General features: G+C 41.4%; 7 gene segments (V, D, J or C); 2 read left to right on the top strand and 5 right to left on the bottom strand.

The window, feature by feature from the left end:
• Positions 1-235: 235 nt before the first annotated feature.
• Positions 236-925, bottom strand: LOC115579078 (immunoglobulin kappa variable 3-20-like). The segment is given in 2 exon segments: positions 236-553; positions 770-925. Coding segments are annotated over 2 exon segments (369 nt in total).
• Positions 926-2,934: 2,009 nt separating this feature from the next.
• On the bottom strand, positions 2,935-3,424 carry LOC115579297 (Ig kappa chain V region K16-167-like). The segment is given in 2 exon segments: positions 2,935-3,263; positions 3,371-3,424. Coding segments are annotated over 2 exon segments (381 nt in total).
• A 246-nt stretch (positions 3,425-3,670) lies between these two features.
• LOC115579296 (Ig kappa-b4 chain C region-like) lies at positions 3,671-5,399 on the top strand. The segment is given in 3 exon segments: positions 3,671-3,674; positions 3,943-3,996; positions 5,056-5,399. Coding segments are annotated over 3 exon segments (402 nt in total).
• Positions 5,400-13,020: 7,621 nt separating this feature from the next.
• Positions 13,021-13,489, bottom strand: LOC115578400 (Ig kappa chain V region 3381-like). The segment is given in 2 exon segments: positions 13,021-13,330; positions 13,438-13,489. Coding segments are annotated over 2 exon segments (345 nt in total).
• A 506-nt stretch (positions 13,490-13,995) lies between these two features.
• On the top strand, positions 13,996-15,462 carry LOC115578401 (Ig kappa-b4 chain C region-like; the record flags this gene model as incomplete). The annotated part of the segment is given in 2 exon segments: positions 13,996-14,062; positions 15,125-15,462. Coding segments are annotated over 2 exon segments (405 nt in total), but the record flags the coding sequence as incomplete, so codon positions are not given.
• Positions 15,463-17,247: 1,785 nt separating this feature from the next.
• On the bottom strand, positions 17,248-17,874 carry LOC115578399 (Ig kappa chain V region 3381-like). The segment is given in 2 exon segments: positions 17,248-17,715; positions 17,823-17,874. Coding segments are annotated over 2 exon segments (375 nt in total).
• Positions 17,875-20,113: 2,239 nt separating this feature from the next.
• Positions 20,114-20,613, bottom strand: LOC115578398 (Ig kappa chain V region 3381-like). The segment is given in 2 exon segments: positions 20,114-20,454; positions 20,562-20,613. Coding segments are annotated over 2 exon segments (390 nt in total).
• Between the last annotated feature and the right edge of the window lie 299 nt (positions 20,614-20,912).

Here is a 20,912-nt window from a genome sequence, read left to right as displayed (position 1 = left end):
TTTCAAGCTTAACGTGAACTGATGTTGTGAAAGTGTTACTTCAAATCAGGTTCATGATGCTTTAAAACATCATGATTTTTTTTTTTTTTAATATTCGTTAATGTGTGTGTGTGTGTGTGTGTGTGTGTGTGTGTGTCCTCAGTGAAGTGTATCAGTCTCTGCAGTAGCTTCCAGCTGCAGCAGTCAGTTCAGTTTCTGTTCAGTCTGACTGAGGGAGGTTTTTGTACGACGGTTTTTCACTGTGTGAACACAAGCTGACTGTTGATGATATGATAACTCTGACAGTAGTAAACTGCTGCATCTTCAGCCTGAACTCCACTGATGGTCAGACTGTAATCAGTCCCAGAGCCTGACCCACTGAAACGATCTGAAACTCCAGACTGACGGGAACCACAGTTAATAAGGAGTGTAGGAGCTTCTCCAGTTTTCTGAAGGTACCACTGGAAACAGTAACCCGTACTTGGACTGACTTTACATCTGATAGAAACAGTCTGTCCTGGAGCAACAGACTGAGCTCCAGGAGACTGAGTCACGATAACTTGTCCTGATGAATCTGAAAAACATGAAAAATAGGAGAAGAGTTATTGAGACAAATCCAGTTTGGAGAAAGACGATCAACGTCCAAACAGAAGAGGATCATTTCTTTAACATGGAGAACAGATGGAAGAAGGTCAATGCTGCTTGTTTCAGTGTTTCTCCATCATAGCAGAACATCACTGTGGTGAACCTGGTGGCATCCTGAAGCAAAGTTTTCAGCAGAGAGTCTCACCCTGAACAAGGAGCCCCAGGGTGGCCAGCAGTAGAACCAGTGACATCATCATTGTGCTGCCGGCGTGTCAGTGGCTGTGAAAGGCCTGGACAGCCACTGATCAACACTGGCCTCTTAACGGCTGGGAGCAGAGAGGCAGGACACATATGCAAACACACAGAGTCAGTCAACTGTAGCTGTCCTCAACATATCATGATGCTGACCTACACATTTACATATTCACATGTAGATTCATATTGTTTTTGTTGTTATTTAAACTGCAAATGACAGAAAGTGTTTGATGGAATATGTGTTTCTAATAAAAATGTGGTTGTGAATTATCTGTGTCTGCAGTAGAAGATGTGATCACACTGTAAAAAATGCAAACTACCATCTGCGTTTCAGTCAAATACTTTATTTCAAGTTATACAAATTTCCAGTTAAAGCAACAAGAGGTTTGAGTTCATCCTGCACTAATTCAAGTTAATGAAGTTAATTCATTTGACATGTTGCAATCCAAGGTGCACAATGAAATGTAAACTGTAGCCCCTTCATGCGACACACATGTAGACCATCTATACAAATATGTATCCATTTTTATGCATGGTGTGCACTACAGTGGACAAATATCTGTAAGGCAATATGAAACATTACAGCTGGAGTAACATGGCCCATCCTCCATGTGGTGGACCCTTAAAGCCCTGTACACAACTTCAGTGGATTATTTATATCTGCTTGTAATTTAGAGATATTGCATCATAAACTCAAAATAACAGCGACAAGAGGAGATGCACCCAGTACATCTGAAATACATGTTAATCCTGAACTCCAGGTGTTAGAATTAAATGTATTCAGATCTTAATAACATATTTTTATACATTTTCTGAGTGAAAGTACCTTAAAAACATGTGTTTTTAAATGACAGTGGACATCACCTTCATAACACTGAAATGTGTTAAAGTTGACAAGTTTACATTATGCGGATAAAACACTGGTCCACAGACAAAGTAATGCCGTATGACACTACTCGTGTAATAATTAACTAATTTTCTTGCATTTCCTTTATACAAGTTTTAGAGGTGCAGATTTAAATTTGTGTTGCTTAAACAGGATCATAATCCAGAAACAATGTGAACATTTGAGTATTTTTAATTTCTATGGTAATCTAAGCATTAATATATAACACTTTCTCTGATTTTTGCACAGATGCTCCAGTGAATGTGTTAATTGACGTCAGTCACATTGGCAGCCTGGCAGAGGGCAGCAGTGTAAACCTGACCTGCAGCAGTACTGCCAACCCAGCTGCAGGCAGATACACCTGTACAGGAGGACTGCCTCCAGCTCCCTACTCAAGGTGGCCTCAGGACAGGTCCTGTCTTTACCCTCTCTGGAGCGGTCCAACACTGGACTTTATATATGTCAGGCAAGGAACCATGTGGGAGAAAATAACTCTGATAAAGTGCTGCTGGAGGTGGAGATTTCAGAGAGTGAGTCCCCAAACTGGGAGAAAGAGAAAGGGGGAATGACATGATGTAGGCCAGGTGGAGACACAGAGAAGTTTCTTGATGAAAGACATTTGTGTTAGTTTGACCTTTCCACAATATCTAACATCTATTCGTTATTTCTTTCTTGTTCTGAATTTTAAAATAAACTTACATTTTATTAATAAACCTGTGTGTCGAAGACTTTCTCTTGTTATTGGTGAATATGATACATATGAATGAGGCAGTCTTTTGCCATTTTCACATCTGATATTGATTTATCCTGGATGGGAGGTGAGTCAACATACACTTCAACACCTGGTCCTTTGTAAGTTGCCCACGAAATTTGCTGTTTAAGAGATCTCATGTTTCTCAATTTCTTGGTCATTTAAAATAGGAGTGATGGTTCTGAGAAAAATGTCACTAACCATCTAACCAAAAACTGAAAAAGGGAGGAGGAGGGTTTTGTATCATATAGCAGGATTTTATCTGCATATGACCTACTTTTCTGATGGTTTAAATTTTCAATTCAAGAAAGATATTGCGATTTATCTTTGGGCCTTTTAGTGAACTACTGGTGTGTGTGTGTGTGTGTGTGTGTGTGTCCTCAGTGAAGTGTATCAGTCTCTGCAGTAGCTTCCAGCTGCAGCAGTCAGTTCAGTTTCTGTTCAGTCTGACTGAGGGAGGTTTTTGTACGACGGTTTTTCACTGTGTGCACATCCACTGACTGTTGATCTCATGTGCACCCTGACAGTAGTAAACTGCTGCATCTTCAGCCTGAACTCCACTGATGGTCAGAGTGAAGTCAGTGTTTGATCCACTGCCTGTAAAACGATCTGGAATCCCTGATGCTCGACTGCTAGCATAGTAAATGAGAAGTTTAGGAGTTTCTCCATCTCTCTGTTGGTACCAGGATAAACGGTGGGCGCCATAAGAATAAACATCCCGACTGGTCCTACAATTGATGGTGACGGAGCCTCCCAGAGCAGAGCTCACTGCTCCAGGCTGAGTCACTGTGATCTGACCTCTGGACTCTGAGGACACAGAGACAAAAACATAAAGCAGCGTCATGGTTTTGTGGGCTTCATTTCAGAGGGACGGATGTTGATAGAGGAGAGGAGTTTGATTCTCTGGACTTTACCTGTGAAGCAGCAGCAGAGGAGAGTCCAGATGAGGACGCAGATCAAAGTCATGTTTTTGATGAGGAGGATTTCTGTGTCTTCTGTTGTCATGAAGGACAGCTGTCAGTCATCCAGTGTTCAACTCTCAGGACTATAAACTCTCCCAGAGCACTGGAGCATGGTGCTGCTGATGCAAAGTGGCTCTCTATGGAAATGCTCTGACTGACTCCAACAGGGACTTGGATTACTCTCATCATGCTGGTTATCAATCGATCAATCACTTAATGTATTGATTAAGGTATTTCCAAAAGTCATTTTATATGAGTTCTGGCTTGAAACTTATTGAAAAATGTGTTTGACAATGTCATCTGTCTTATATAAATTACATAAAGAGTAAATCAAGTTTTATTAAAAATCATCATATATAAAATAAAAACATACATTCTGTAAATCTGTGTCTCTGTGTTTTGTCACTCTTCATATCAGCTGATAATATTTTACAATCAGAGACTAATTGTGTTGAGTGTGTTTGTGTCAAAGTCAGAGAGCCGTGTCTCTCTACAGTCAGAGGTTTTTGTACGGCGGCTCAATGAGTTTGTATCACTGTGGTACACGTTCGGTGGAGGAACCAGACTGGATGTTGGAAGTAAGTCAAATGTTTCAATGTTTTTATCATTTCAGGCACTATTTTCTTTTTTTTCATATTAGAAGGAAAATAGTCAGTTTTTATCATTGATGCTTAATTTTTGCACAAATACTTTGCAGTAAGAGACAAAGTTTGCTTCAGAAATATGAATTCAAAAAATTATTGCAAGAAATACTAAATATTAAGACAGTAGATAAAGCATTATTTCATGCTTTTATAGTAAAGTTGCATCTTGAGGTCTTGTAGGTTTAGTTCAGTGTGACAAAGTCAGAGAACCATGTCTCTCTACAGTCAGAGGTTTTTGTACGGCGGCTCAATGAGTTTGTATCACTGTGGTGGACTTTTGGTGGAGGAACCAGACTGGATGTTGGAAGTAAGTTTCTGCACAAATCCTTTGTAAAATACTGTAAAGTCATTTTTAATGTCAGGTTTTGGATGTTTGAGGCAGATAAATATATCTTGTTTTAATTCCAACACTTTTGGTCTTCATGTTTTAATTCTCCTCCTTTATCATGGAGGCTAACTCAGAGCAGCTTTACTAAACATTTCTTTACACATTCCTGTCAAAGTGACATTTAAACAGTCTGAAGTGTAGAAAAGATAAAACTGTAAACCTGTTTTACAAATGTTTTGTAAGAGGAGATGTAATTTTTCACCTCAATGATAGTAGTGTTCAAAACGCTCCTCTTGTCCAACATTTGATTGCAGTCGGTTCATTTTCTGTATTTGTGTATGTGTCCACTAAATATTTTAAAGTCACATATAGCTCAGGTTTTGTCTGATTGTGATGAGAAAGTTTGATGTCTTTTATTTCCAGTGTAGTTTGATATATTTCAGCTCATTCTGTTTGATGAGTCTCTCTGTGCTGATATGCATGAGAGGCTTCTTAAAGGGAAGTGAAACAATGTGTGAGTGAGTGACTGGTGGAGCAGAAAAACCATCTGACAGAAACTCCTTAAAGGACTAAATCAACTCTCACACAGTGAAGGTGTCCCAGTGTCTGCTGGTTGATTGACAGCAGTGTGGTCCCTGTCCTCTAAGCTGATTGGTGTCTCCTAGGTGATGTCCGTCCCACCCTGACGGTGCTGCCCCCCTCCAGTGAGGAGCTGCAGCAGGGGAAGGCCACGCTCATGTGTCTGGCCAACAAGGGCTTCCCCTCAGACTGGAGTCTGTCCTGGAAGGTGGACGGCAGCAGCAGCAGCAGCAGCAGCAGCAGCAGCAGCTGGGAGCAGAGCAGGAGCCCCGGGGTGCTGGAGAAGGACGGCCGCTACAGCTGGAGCAGCACCCTGAGGCTCCCTGCAGACCAGTGGAGGAAGGTGGGCTCTGTGACCTGTGAGGCCACCCAGGGCTCCCAGACTCCAGTCTCAGAGACACTGAGGAGAGACCAGTGTTCCCAGTCCTGACCTGACTCACTGGGACTCTGCTGCTGGTTTTACTCTCATACTGCTCTCAGCTCTCTCTCTGTTCTCTCTTTCTCTCAACATGTTTCAACATTCATGTGTTCTTGCTTCTGTTTCAACATTTCACAACAATAAAGATTTCATTACCTTTATTATAAATGTGACATGTCTTTGGCCTTCTTTTTCAACATACATGATATATGAGATTTTCTGTTTAATGTACTCTTGTTAATTTTTGTAATATTACAAATTTTTAGTATTTTTTTTCAAGTCACTTGTTATCACAATCATCTTGCCTTCAAGAAGATGAATTTTTTCCTGGAACTTATTCTAATTTTCTGAATGAAAAAATCTAAACAAAATAATAATAATTTAGCATTACAAACATGAATCAGAGTATCATCTGTGTAAAGTGATAATTCCTTCTCTTTCTCCAGATTGATCACAGTTTGAACGTGTATTTTGCGTAGCTTGCAGTAATCTTTCTCTCTTTCTCAAAACATGTCTAAACATCGATGTGTTCTTGCTTCTGTTTCAGCATTTTACAACAATAAAGATTTCATTACTTTCATCATAAATGTGAAATGTTTATGTCCTTCTTTCAACATATATGATATATGAGGATCACTTGTCAGATTAAAGCACACAGTTACTAAAAGAACAACTCCATCATATCCTGATTATTTTTTCATTGTTTTAAGACTGTGGATATTCTTCTGTAGTCTTTCCACTTTGATCCATATGAATTCATTTCTAATTTACATTCAAAATGTCATCTGTTTTAAATAATTAAAAGAGAAAATTAAGTTTTGTGTCCTTGAAGGGACGTGCATCAGGCTGACATGAAACCATCACGAACATGACAGAGTCTTTATGGATGTAAATGACTGTTTATGATATTTAGTCAATTATTTCACTTTTTAGAATAGAGTAGAATAGAATATCTTCATTGTCATTTTAACAGGTACAACGAAATTAAGTGCAGTCCTTATTCAGTGCAACAGGAGGTAGTAAATGCATAAATAAATACATAAGCAAAAACTACTGTATGCATATTAATGTTAAAAATACATAGGAGACACACCATACATACATCCACATTTACATTTAAAAATTGCACATAACCCTTTTGACAAAGGTAAGTGGTGAGAATTATGCTTTAGTAGCACTATTCAATGCACTCATGGCTGTTGGGTAAAAACTGTTTTGTAGTCTGTTTGTCCTTGTTTTCATGGACCTGTATCTCCTGCCTGACGACAGTAGTTTGAACAGTGTGTGACCGGGGTGTGATGAGTCCTGTACGATGGTTTTGGCCTTTTTGAGGCAGTCAGAACTGTGAAGTTCTTCCAGAGAGGGGAGAGGGCAGCCAATGGTTTTCTGTGCTGCCTTTGTGACCCCCTGAAGCTTCTTCCTCTGTGCCACAGTGCAGCTTGGAAACCACACACACAGACAGTATGACTGGACGCTCTCAATTGAGCAGCGGTAGGACACCAGCAGTTTTGGGGGAAGTTGTTATTCCTGAGAACTCTTGGGAAGTAAAGTCTCTGCTGGATCTTCTTTACTAGCTCAGTGGTGTGTATGCTCCAGGTCAGGTCCTCCATGATGTTGACTCCCAGGAAGCGGAAGTCGGAGCCCCTCTCCACACAGGTCCCGCCTATGAGCAGCAGCTAGATGTCTGTTTTCTTCCTCCTGAAGTCCACGATGAGCTCCTTGGTCTTTGATGTGTTGAGGAGCAAGTTGTTAACTCTGCACTACTCCACCAATCGCTCCACCTTGTTTCTGTAGTTGGACTCTTCCACCCTCGAGATGAGCCCCACTACTGTGGTGTCATCTGCATATTTGTCAAGGGTGTTGCTGTGGTGGGCGGGGGTGCAGTCATGGGTGTAGAGGGTGTAGAGCAGGAGACTCAGCATGCAGCCGTGTGGGGAGCCAGTGCTGAGGCTGAGGGCCGTGGATGTATGGGGGCCCACTCTTACCCTCTGAGTGTCAGAAAGTCCTTAATCCAAAGGCAGGTGGAGTGTGGTATTCCAATGTCAGACAGTTTGGACACCAGTCTAGGGGGGAGGATGGTGTTAAAAGCAGAGCTGAAGTTTTTGATGAGCAGCCTAACGTAACTCCCCTGCTGCTCCAGGTGGGACAAGGCAGCATGGAGGGTTGTGGCCACGGCATCCTCAGTAGATCTAACTTTCAATCTGGTTTCAGAAAAATGCATAGCACAACTACAGCAGCTCTTAAAGATGATGTTATTGATTCTATGGATAACAAGCAGCATTGTGCAGCCCTCTTCATTGATCTTTCCAAGGCATTCGACACAGTGGACCACTTTGTGCTCAAGCACAGACTATTCAAACCTGGACTGTCTAAAAAAACTTAAAATCTTAATCTTAAAAACTATCTGTTAATTATCTTACAGACAGGTCACAGTGTGTGCAGGCAGAGGGTTGCACCTCTAGCTCTCTCATTGTAGGTAAAGGTGTACCCCAGGGATCAGTCCTGGGTCCACTCTTATTCATCTTGTACATCAATGACATTGATCTAAATGTGTCAAATGTGAAACCTCACTTTTATGCTGACGATACTGTACTCTACAGCTCAGCACCCACCCCAGAAGGGGCCTTCTCCCAGTTACAACTTGCTTTTAACACGGTCCAAGAACATTTGTATGATTTAAAACTTGTTTTAAACGTTGACAAAACTAAAGTCATGGTGTTCTCTAACACAAAATCAAAACCACAAAATCTGCCCTCCATCTTCTCTTCTCAGGGTCTAAAGATTGAGTGTCTCAAAGCTAACATGCTCTTGACACTGTGTATCATGGAGCTCTGAGGTTCATCACTGGTTTTAAAGCACTGACTCATCACTGTACGCTGTATGATAGGGTTGGATGGTCTTCCTTATCAACACGCAGACTGAGACACCTGCATATTCTCATCTATAAGGCAATTTTAGGTTTTCTTCCTTCTTACCTTTTGTCCTACATTAACCGAAGTAACGCCGGGACTTACAATCTTCGGTCTCAGGATTTGTTCTTGCTGTCTGTCCCAAAAGTCAGGACTGAACTGGGAAAGAAAGCGTTTAGGTTTGCTGCTCCCTCTGCCTGGAACATGTTGCAAAAAACTTTGAAACATAATGAGTTGGTGTCGTTAAACTCTTTTAAGGTGAAATTGGATGACCTGGAGGCAAAAACATCTGGTCGTAGATGTTTTGCCTGAGGCTGTTATTACTGTAGCTGACATTCAAATGTTGCTGTTTTGGATGCTGAGTGTTTTTAATGTCTATGTCTACCTTGTGTTTGTGTGTATGTATGAATATGCTGCTGCCTGTCTTGGTCAGGACACTCTTGTAAAAGAGATTTTTAATCTCAATGAGTCTTTCCTGGTTAAATAAAGGTTAAATAAAAAATTAAAAAAAGATCTGTTAGCCCTGTAGACAAACTGCTGTGAATCAGAGGTGGGGGAGTGGAATGAAATGATGTGACTACGGACCAGTTTCTCAAAACACTTCATCATTACAGGGATGAGTGCTACTGGCTGGTAGTTGTTGAGAGCAACATCTATTGCATGTCTGTCCGTCCTGGAAGAGGGATCCCTCCTCTGTGGCTCTTCCTGAGGTTTCTTCCATTGTTTTTTTTTATCCTGTTAAAAGGTTTTTTTTCCATCAACATGTGAAGTTTTTCCTCACTCGAATCGAGGGTCTAAGGACAGAGGATGTTGTTCACTGTTCAGATTGTAAAGCCCACTGAGGCAATGTGATTGTGATTTTGGGCTATATAAATAAAATTGATTTGATTTGATTTGATTTGGTGATGATGTTTTTTTGGGCAGGGGGACTATGGTGGAGGACTTGAGGCAGGATGGGACAGTGAACTGGGATAGTGACTGGTTGAAGAGCTTAGTAAAGATCCCCACCAGCTGGTCCGCACAGTCCTTCAGCACGCGTCCTCTCCTTTAGCAGCTGCTGGACCTCCCGAGTCATCCAGGGCTTCTGGTTTGGGTAGACCCGGAAGCGTTTGTCTACTGTGACAATGTCTATGCAGTTTTTAATGTAACACAGAACACTGTCTGTAAACATATCCGGGTCTAGATGTTTTAATGTGACGTTGACATTGTTTGAGATGAAGATACCATTTTGTCTTTAATCCTTTTTTATGATCATAGCTGACATTTAAATTTTCTTCACTGAACATCATTTAATTTATTTAACCTGTTCACACCCACCTATTTTCAGTAACTTCGCCTATTTAGCATACCCAAATGGAAAAGCTGATAACACAAGAACTACAAGTCCGAGATGGATGTATGATACGCCATTTGAAAGCTGACAACCTCTAGTTTCTGTGAATGTGTTTATTTAGCATGTACCATACACACAACTAAAATGACATCAGTTCAAACATGGCTCTAAAACATTTTTTTTGTCTTCGAAAATAATAGGTCATATTTGAATAACAATAACTAGGATGTGCTTTATGTAAGGCATATGGCAATATAGCACATGCCTTCCTCATCTTGTCAACTACACCTGGGTGAAATTTTAGACTTCTAGGCCTACCCTTATGGGAGTTATGGAGGTTTTAGTTTGTGGTGTCACTGGCGTCCACGAACCTCTCCAAAACGTCTCCAAATGGCCAAATTGTGCCAAATGCTTTTACTCACTTCTGTGACACTGGAAACATTACTGAAGCATTCTGGTGACTATAAAACCTTTCTCCATGATTCAAAACATAATTTATTCACACATTCATTTGATGGGTGGTTGGAGGGGTTTCCACACGCTTCTAGGTGGCCATATTGAGATATTGTCATGTGACAAGACACTACAGAATAGTTACCATTATACAAAAATGACAGACTATACTGAACTGAATTTCAAACAAGGATTGTATTATCTATCAATACACTATTACTGTATGTATAACTGTGCCAATATCAACAAAATATTAGTGTTTGCCATCAAAGTCCCAAGCACTGCGTCGGTGAAAAACAGTCTGAAAAACTGCAGTGGACTGGTTGCCACTCTGGTCTCCTGCTGTGGTCCGGGCTGTCTCACCGGCATGAAGGCAACTTGAGCAGGCTCAACGTCGTCATCCCCCACATCATGCCACTGTTGTTCCTCCGTGTGGGAGCTATGTGCTCTGGAGGATCCTCCTCTTCTGCCCCTCCCCCGGGCACGTCTGGCAGCACGGGAACGTCCAGCAGTTGGTGTAGAAGCTGCAGCGTCCCCTGAGCCAGAGGGGGCAGTGAAAGATGCAGCGGGGGAGGTAGCACTGGTGGATGCAGAGGATCGTTGCCGCTTCTGCCGACCACCTTCAGCAGGAGATGGGGTTTGGCGTCTGAGTGTCCTACTTTGAGGCTCCCAATCCACGTCACTGTCAGACTGTGACCTACAAAACACAATGCAATGCACAAATGTTACCAAATATAATGAAAAAAATATATAAATGCATTTCAATGGGGTGTTATTTACATAGGAAACAAATAAACACGGAAATGATATTATATATTACACAAAAACATCAGGGAAATAACTGTACATTAACAGAATAATTGAATTGGGGGAATATTCCCAGTGTCTGGTCAGTGAAAAAGATCTAGTTCAATTTGTTTACAAGCTTGAAAAAAAAAAATCGAAATAAAAGGGAATTAGAGGCTGAAAATGAATTACATTCATTTTGAGCCTCGTCGCACCGTCTGTCCCGGGGGGTGGGGGAAGAGAGAGACACGGATGGACGGACGCTCATCGCCGTCAACCAGGGGACGGACGCCCGTCACCGTCACGCGCGGAGTATAGCGCCACTGACCGAGCGGTATAGCGGTGTAGCGCCGCTGTTCCACCGTCTGGGGAGAACCCTGCTTAGGCGGGAGGCAAAAACGCTTGGGCGCCGCGCCTAAGCCGCGCCTAAGCCGCGCCTAAGCCGTATAATGGCAGGGAAAACCCTGACATTATAGAATAGGATTACAAGGATTACATAACTTTAGTTGAGTAGTTGAGTAGCTAGCTAGCTAGCTAGGCTTAGCAAGGCTAATTAGGCCCTGGGGCGCTAACCATTTAGCATCATTTATGACATGCTAATGTATACTGTAGGCTACTGTTCACTGTAATCATAAAAAAAAACCCACCCACTAACTTTCATTCAAATTTCACTCATGGCTAAATAAATAAATAAAACATGATCAAAGATAACGTTACTCACCGATCTAAGATGTCGTCAAGTCCCTGAGCGAACATCTCCTCTCTCTCAGAGTCATACTCACTGTCTTGACTCTCATCAGATGATGCTATAGTCCATTCCTGGTCGTCTTCTCGGATATATTTGGATTTCTTCCTGGCTTTCGCCATTGTAAACTCTGAAAATGCCTACGAAGAAATGTAAATGTTTGCTGCGTCTCTTCACCATGCGTCTGCTGCGTAAAGTCCGCCCAAAGTCGCCAGACGCACGGAAACCCCTCGGCTCATAAATACCTGACCTGGGCACGCCTGCCCTCATTAGAAAGGTAAAATAATTGGCTAGAAGCCTGAGTTATTGACATGTCGATAGCCAATACGCTATTCCTATACTACGGCAGCGAAAAACAGTAAACAAAGTCTATTGGTCCTTCAAACGGGCAGCGCTCGATCTACTTCAGGGGCTCTGCTGGGGTGAAAACTGAACAGAAAAAGATGGGGACACGTTTATTTTGTAGCCAGCAAAGTGATGAAAACAAGCATACCCAACATCACCATACAGGAACTAGAAAACATTTCGGTGCGGCCGGTAAAGTATGGACTTTATTTGCCGGACAAAGTTGGCAGACGGTAAACAAATGGACTTTACAGGACGATATTCACAAGCTGGAATAATTTTATGAAAAACCATTTTGATGCTTTTGATCAGTGGATTCTTACGGACAACTGGAATATAGATAATTGAGGAATGGACACATATTACGGCTTTATGGCCGCTTCAAAGGTAGGGAGTCGCCGTGTGTTTCTTGTGTCTCACGTTTACCATGCTGGTGAATATCAATGATTTATGGTTTGGTGCTCATGATTTCTGCAAAATCAACTGGATGAATGAATTGCGGAGATTCTCCCCTTTCTAACGACGTATAGTATGTCCATATTGATGAAAGTTGAAGCGGGATACGTCACTGCGCAGTGTAGACATACAGTCATTTATCTGAAATCGCCGTCGGTGGGCGGGTGGGTGCGGAGAGGTTAAGATAATATCAGTTCTGATTTGAGGATAACAGATTTTTTTGGGCCAACCTTGATCAGGATTGTTTCTGATGCTGATCTGTGTCTTCATGTTGTCTTAAATTTAAAAAGGTTCAGATCTGATGTGATACAGTATCAAGCTGAGGTCAAAGGTCAGAAGATTTTTCATTAACTGTCCTTGTTTGGCTCCTCCTGATCATATGGCAAATCAAATGACAGCATGGGATTATAATTGGATATAAATGGAAGGTGAGACACTGAGATGGAAATTATGTAGTGTGTGTGTGTGTGTGTGTGTGTGTGTGCGTGTGTGTCCTCAGTGAAGTGTATCAGTCTCTGCAGTAACTTCCAGCTGCAGCAGTCAGTTCAGTTTCTGTTCAGTCTGACTGAGGGAGGTTTTTGTACGACGGTTTGTCACTGTGTGCACAGCCACTGACTGTTGGGTTAGTGAAGACTCTGACAGTAGTAAACTGCTGCATCTTCAGCCTGAACTCCACTGATGGTCAGAGTGAAGGCAGAGTTTGATCCACTGCCTGTAAAACGACCTGGAATCCCTGATTCTCGAGTGCTAGCATAGTAAATGAGAAGTTTAGGAGTTTCTCCATCTCTCTGTTGGTACCAGGCTAAATAGCTCCCACCATAAACATCCTGACTGGTCCTACAGTTGATGGTGACGGAGCCTCCCAGTGCAGAGCTCACTGCTCCAGGCTGAGTCACTGTGATCTGACCTCTGGACTCTGAGGACACAGAGACAAAAACATAAAGCAGCGTCATGGTTTTGTGGGCTTCATTTCAGAGGGACGGATGTTGATAGAGGAGAGGAGTTTGATTCTCTGGACTTTACCTGTGAAGCAGCAGCAGAGGAGAGTCCAGATGAGGACGCAGATCAAAGTCATGTTTTTGATGAGGAGGATTTCTGTGTCTTCTGTTGTCATGAAGGACAGCTGTCAGTCATCCAGTGTTCAACTCTCAGGACTATAAACTCTCCCAGAGCACTGGAGCATGGTGCTGCTGATGCAAAGTGGCTCTCTATGGAAATGCTCTGACTGACTCCAACAGGGACTTGGATTACTCTCATCATGCTGTTTATCAATGGATCAATCACTTAAAGTATTGATTAGGATATTTTCAGTGTCAATTTTATAACAGTTTGGCTTCATGCTTGTTGTACAATGTGTTTCCCAATGTCGTCTTTCTTGTTAAATTAAATGAAGAGTAAATCAAGTTTCATTAAAAATGAACATATATCAAATAAAATCATACATTCTGTAAATCTGTGGCTCTGTGTTATCGTCACTTTTCATATCAGCTGATCATATTTTACAATCAGAGACTAATTGTGTTGAGTGTGTTTGTGTCAAAGTCAGAGAGCCGTGTCTCTCTACAGTCATAGGTTTTTGTACGGCGGCTCAATGAGTTTGTATCACTGTGGTACACGTTCGGTGGTGGAACCAGACTGGATGTTGGAAGTAAGTCAAATGTTTCAATGTTTTTATCATTTCAGGCACTATTTTCTTTTTTTTCTTATTAGAAGGAAAATAGTCAGTTTTTATCATTGATGCTTAATTTTTGCACAAATACTTTGCAGTAAGAGACAAAGTTTGCTTCAGAAATATGAATTCAAAAAATTATTGCAAGTATTACTAAATGTTAAGACAGTAGACAAAGCATTATTTCATGCTTTAATAGTAAAGTTGCACCTTGAGGGCTTGTAGGTTTAGTTCAGTGTGTCAAAGTCAGAGAGCCGTGTCTCTCTACAGTCAGAGGTTTTTGTACGGCGGCTCAATGAGTTTGTATCACTGTGGTGGACTTTTGGTGGAGGAACCAGACTGGATGTTGGAAGTAAGTTTCTGCACAAATCCTTTGTAAAATACTGTCATTTCATTTCATTTTTGATGTCATGTATTGGATGTTTTAGGCAGATAAATATATCTTGTTTCAATTCCAACACTTTTGGTCTTCATGTTTTAATTCTCCTCCTTTATCATGGAGGCTAACTCAGAGCAGCTTTACTAAACATTTCTTTACACATTCCTGTCAAAGTGACATTTAAACAGCCTGAAGTGTAGAAAAGATAAAACTGTGAACCTGTTTTACAAATTTTTGTAAGAGGAGATGTAATTCTTCACCTCAATGATAGTAGTGTTCAAAACGCTCCTCTTGTTCAACATTTGATTGTAGTCGGTTCATTTTCTGTATTTGTGTATGTGTCCACTAAATATTTTAAAGTCACATATAGTTCAGGTTTGTCTGATTGTGATGGGAAAGTTTGATGTCTTTTATTTCCAGTGTAGTTTGATATATTTCAGCTCATTCTGTTTGATGATTCTCTCTGTGCTGATATGCATGAGAGGCTTCTTAAAGGGAAGTGAAACAATGTGTGAGTGAGTGACTGGTGGAGCAGAAAAACCATCTGACAGAAACTCCTTAAAGGACTAAATCAACTCTCACACAGTGAAGGTGTCCCAGTGTCTGCTGGTTGATTGACAGCAGTGTGGTCCCTGTCCTCTAAGCTGATTGGTGTCTCCTAGGTGATGTCCGTCCCACCCTGACGGTGCTGCCCCCCTCCAGTGAGGAGCTGCAGCAGGGGAAGGCCACGCTCATGTGTCTGGCCAACAAGGGCTTCCCCTCAGACTGGAGTCTGTCCTGGAAGGTGGACGGCAGCAGCAGCAGCAGCAGCAGCAGCAGCTGGGAGCAGAGCAGGAGCCCCGGGGTGCTGGAGAAGGACGGCCGCTACAGCTGGAGCAGCACCCTGAGGCTCCCTGCAGACCAGTGGAGGAAGGTGGGCTCTGTGACCTGTGAGGCCACCCAGGGCTCCCAGACTCCAGTCTCAGAGACACTGAGGAGAGACCAGTGTTCCCAGTCCTGACCTGACTCACTGGGACTCTGCTGCTGGTTTTACTCTCATACTGCTCTCAGCTCTCTCTCTGTTCTCTCTTTCTCTCAACATGTTTCAACATTAATGTGTTCTTGCTTCTGTTTCAACATTTTACAACAATAAAGATTTCATTACCTTTATTATAAATGTGACGTGTCTTTGACCTTTTTTTTCAACATATATGATATATGAGGAACATTTTTCAGATTAATGTGCACAGTCACATCAGAACCAAATCCATTTTTCCCAGATTACTTTTTAATGTTTTTAAGACTGTTGACTTTATCTGACAGAGTTTTCTGATTCATCTACTCTCATTAAATTTGGTAACAACACATTTTTTAAAAACAGTTTTGTCATTACAATCATCTTGTTTTGAAGAAGAAGAATTTGTTCCTGAAACGTTTTCTTATTTTCTTAATGAAAAAATCTAAGTATAAGAACAATAATTCAGCAATATGAATAGAAATCAGAGTATCATCTGCGTGAAGTGATAACTTCTTTTCTTTCTCCAGATTGATCACAGTTTAAAAGTGTAATTTTTTAAGATGCAGTAATCTTTCTCTCTTTCTCAAAACATGTCTAAACATTAATGTGTTCTTGCTTCTGTTACAACATTTTACAACAATAAAGATTTCATTACTTTCATTATAAATGTGACGTGTCTATGTCCTTCTTTCAACGTACATGATAAATGAGGACACAGTCACTCAAATAACAATTCCATCATTTACTGATTACTTTTTCAGTGTTTTAAGACTGTGGATATTCTTCCATAGTCTTTCTTCTTTGATCTATATGAATTTATTTCCAATTTACATTCAAAATGTCATCTGTCTAATTTTAATTAATTCTAAGAGAAAATTAAGTTTTGTGTCCTTGAAGGGACGTGCATCAGACTGACATGAAACCATCACGAACATGACAGAGTCTTTATGGATGGAAATGACTGTTTATGTCATTCAGTCAATTATTTAACTTTTCAGAATAGAATAGAATAGAATATCTTTATTGTCATTGTAACAGGTTCAATGAAATTAAGTGCAGTCCTTATTCAGTGCAACAGGAGGTAGTAAATGCATAAATAGATAAATAACTAAAGTCTACTGTATGCATATTAATGCTAAAAACACATAGGAGACGCACCCATGCATACATCCAAAATTACATTTAAAAATTGCACATAGCCATTTTGACAAAGGTAAGTGGTGAGAACCATGCTTTAGTAGCACTATTCAATGCACTTATGGCTGTTGGATGAAAACTGTTTTGTAGTAATCAACTCCTTTTTGCTTGGTAAGTTCTTGTACATCATGATGCATGTAAAATTCTGCTGTTCTATCATCAGCTATACTACATGAAGTAGGTCAAAAATTGGACAAATAATCTGAACCTTCACTATGTTGGTCAGAATGTATCATATTGTTTAATGTATTACTATTCAAGTCATTGCTGACCATTTGATATTGCTGTCTGAGGCATTTAAATGTCTAGCAGGTAAGTTCTCCTCAAGCTGTTGCCAGCTAAGATATTTAGGTCACAGCTGACAATAATATATTAAAGGTAAAGTCTTTAAATCTCAAGCAGGTCATTTCTGTCCTCCAGCTAGTGATGGTGAAGTTATTCTGGTCACTCCTGACTATTCACTATTGCTGGCTTAGTCAAGCATTTGAACATTTTTGGTATCATGCGTTCTACTATGTTTCATATCATAGCAGATTATGGCATTTCTGTTCAAATATTCATGGTTTGTTTCACACATTTGGTGAATAATGAGTGTCAGTGAGAAGAGTGTGTGTTTGTGTGTGTGTGTGTGTGTGTCCTCAGTGAAGTGTATCAGTCTCTGCAGTAGCTTCCAGCTGCAGCAGTCAGTTCAGTTTCTGTTCAGTCTGACTGAGGGAGGTTTTTGTATGACGGTTTTTCACTGTGTGAACACATCTTGATTGTTGGGATAGTGAAAACTCTGACAGTAGTAAACTGCTGCATCTTCAGCCTGAACTCCACTGATGGTCAGAGTGAAGGCAGAGTTTGATCCACTGCCTGTAAAACGACCTGGAATCCCTGATGCTCGAGTGCTAGCAGTGTAAATGAGAAGTTTAGGAGTTTCTCCATCTCTCTGTTGGTACCAGTGTAACCAGTTCCCACCATGAACATTCTGACTGGTCCTACAGTTGATGGTGACGGAGCCTCCCAGAGCAGAGCTCACTGCTCCAGGCTGAGTCACTGTGTATTGACCTCTGGACTCTGAGGACACAGAGACAAAAACATAAAGCAGCATCATGGTTTTGTGGGCTTCATTTCAGAGGGACGGATGTTGATAGAGGAGAGGAGTTTGATTCTCTGGACTTTACCTGTGAAGCAGCAGCAGAGGAGAGTCCAGATGAGGACGCAGATCAAAGTCATGTTTTTGATGAGGAGGATTTCTGTGTCTTCTGTTGTCATGAAGGACAGCTGTCAGTCATCCAGTGTTCAACTCTCAGGACTATAAACTCTCGCAGAGCACTGGAGCATGGTGCTGCTGATGCAAAGTGGCTCTCTATGGAAATGCTTCAGTTATGTCAACCTGGACCCTCCCCATGAGTTTGAAAGAATAAACATACAGATGGGTGCTATTCAGAGAAACAAATTCAAATCATAGAGGTCAGGAACATCTTAATCACTAACTCCTCATTTCTCTGGGAAAAGTCTCTACTGACTCTTCCTCGACGCCATTGGAGGTGTTGATTTTGACCGGGCGGCGTTTCCACCTGACAGGCTTTCCCAAGCCGATTGCTCAATGGAATAGGAGCACTTGACCTATGGAGAGGAGGAGGAAGATGGAGGAGAGAGGGAATCCAGGGGCTCGGGGTCTGACGAACGGAGTGGTTAGATGTGTACATCACCAGGGACGATGGGCATCTCAGCATTGAGTTCAGAGGGATGGAGCTTGATACAATCCTGCAGGATAGGATGGAAAAGTTGTTGAGGCTCTCTGATCTCTTGCTCATGAAATTCCTACAAGAAGTTTTGGACATGTGGGCAGATCCAGGAAACATAGAATTTATATCAGTTACAGTTGGACAGATGTCTTTGTCTCAAGTCCATGCAGTAACATTTCAGTGACAACTGGGTAACTCCCTTTACAGAAGAGGATCATGTGATATGATTCAAAGCGTTGCAGCAGTTTATTTCCTGACCACTAAGTGTTGACATCAGTCTTCTCTTCTGGGTTTAGTGTTTGTGGACACATTTACTTGCATATCACAATAAGCTATATATTTATCAGTTTCCAAGGTGCTTTTTCAAACTGAAACATTGTTTTTGTTCCCAATGTCTACCTGTGCTAGGAGGAATGAATTCCTGTGAATTCTAGAATAGCGACCGGCTTTGATTTTCCTTATCTAGCGTACTTGTGACAGGCAAATATTTGAGGACATTCTGTCATAGTGGCCGGTTTAGCTCATATCTAGCATGAATCCTCTTGTTTTTAAACTATTCCTCTTTGCTTGGTTAGTTCTTTCACATCATGATATGCGTAGAAGAATCTGCACTTCTGTATCTGTTATACTAATGAAAGAGGTCTATGAAATTGAAATGAGTAATCCAAACCTACTAAGTGTAGATCAGCATTTATCATATCATTTCATGTATTGCTTTTCAGGTCACAGCTGAACATTAGCTGCTGCTGGCTAAACCAATATATCACGAGCAGGTCACTGCTGTCCAAACTTCATTCAGGATACTGCTGACCATTAGCCATGTGTGGAAAAAGCCTTCAGAAGCAGGGCAAAGAATCATTGATGTCAGACTGTTAGTTTTCTTTCCGTGCCATGCTTCCTAATAAATTCTGTCTCTATGTTTGTGGTTATATTGTAATGTCTGTTTTTCCTACACATTCTGAGCTGTGATTTAATGGTGACAAGTTGTTTTCCTGATGTTGAGTTAAGAAATGTGGCCAGAGTGGGGTTTACAAGACCAGGAGCCCCCACAGCCATTAATCAGTTCTGTGTGTATGTTAAAGGTTAGCTAGTGGAAGTGGTCCCTACAGAGTACTAAAACTGAGCTTATCTCCCATGCCAGATGTTGGGAGATGTTCAAGCATATACATTTCCCCAGAAGGACTAAGAGACCATTTGGTCTCTCTCAGGGTGTGAGGATTGACAGCAACAGAGTTAAGCATTGGGCATAACTTTGCCATTAACTTGTGAATACCAGGGTGTGGCCACACTGTTTCAGACGCAGGCTTGAGATCTGTTTCAATAAAGATTGCTCTATCATACCACCCAGTCTTGCCTCTGCAGATTCTTTTATTAACAAACTACACGCTGACACATTTGATGAAGACAGCCCAGAAACAACAGTATCTTTATTTGTTTAACAGGGTCCTGTTTAATTTGTTTTATGGTGAGAAGCTTTGATGGAGGAATTAACTTGCTTTCTACCATAACAAGTTTGTCGTTGAATTTGTTCTAATACAACTTTATTAGTGGTGTAAGCAACAATGTATGACATCATTAATCTGTTTGATAAAACTTTGTATGTGTGTGTGTGTGTGTGTGTGTGTGTCCTCAGTGAAGTGTATCAGTCTCTGCAGTAGCTTCCAGCTGCAGCAGTCACTTCAGTTTCTGTTCAGTCTGACTGAGGGAGGTTTTTGTACGACGGTTTTTCACTGTGTGAACACACTCTGACTGTTGATGCTATGTTCACTCTGACAGTAGTAAACTGCTGCATCTTCAGCCCGAAGTCCACTGATGGTCAGAGTGAAGGCAGAGTATGATCCACTGCCTGTAAAACGACCTGGAATCCCTGATGCTCGATAGGTAGTATAGTAAATGAGAAGTTTAGGAGTTTTTCCATCTTTCTGTTGGTACCAGTGTAAACCGCGGGATGGCTCGAAGGCATTATAATAAACATCCTGACTGGTCCTACAGCTGATGGTGACGGAGCCTCCCAGAGCAGAGCTCACTGCTCCAGGCTGAGTCACTGTGATCTGACCTCTGGACTCTGAGGACACAGAGACAAAAACATAAAGCAGCATCATGGTTTTGTGGGCTTCATTTCAGAGGGACGGATGTTGATAGAGGAGAGGAGTTTGATTCTCTGGACTTTACCTGTGAAGCAGCAGCAGAGGAGAGTCCAGATGAGGACGCAGATCAAAGTCATGTTTTTGATGAGGAGGATTTCTGTGTCTTCTGTTGTCATGAAGGACAGCTGTCAGTCATCCAGTGTTCAACTCTCAGGACTATAAACTCTCCCAGAGCACTGGAGCATGGTGCTGCTGATGCAAAGTGGCTCTCTATGGAAATGCTTCAGTTCTGTCAACCTGGACCCTCCCCATGAGTTTTGTCTGATACATCCAAGAATAAACTTTCAGGTGGGTGGCATTCAGAGAAACAAGTTAATATTTCAAGAAGTCAGGAACATCTTAATCACTAACTCTTGATATCCCCTTGGAAACTCTA

This window comes from Sparus aurata, chromosome 3 (assembly GCF_900880675.1).
Source record: "Sparus aurata chromosome 3, fSpaAur1.1, whole genome shotgun sequence".
In the NCBI taxonomy this organism is placed as follows: Eukaryota; Metazoa; Chordata; class Actinopteri; order Spariformes; family Sparidae; genus Sparus; species Sparus aurata.
This window is presented reverse-complemented; position numbering and strand designations above follow the sequence as displayed.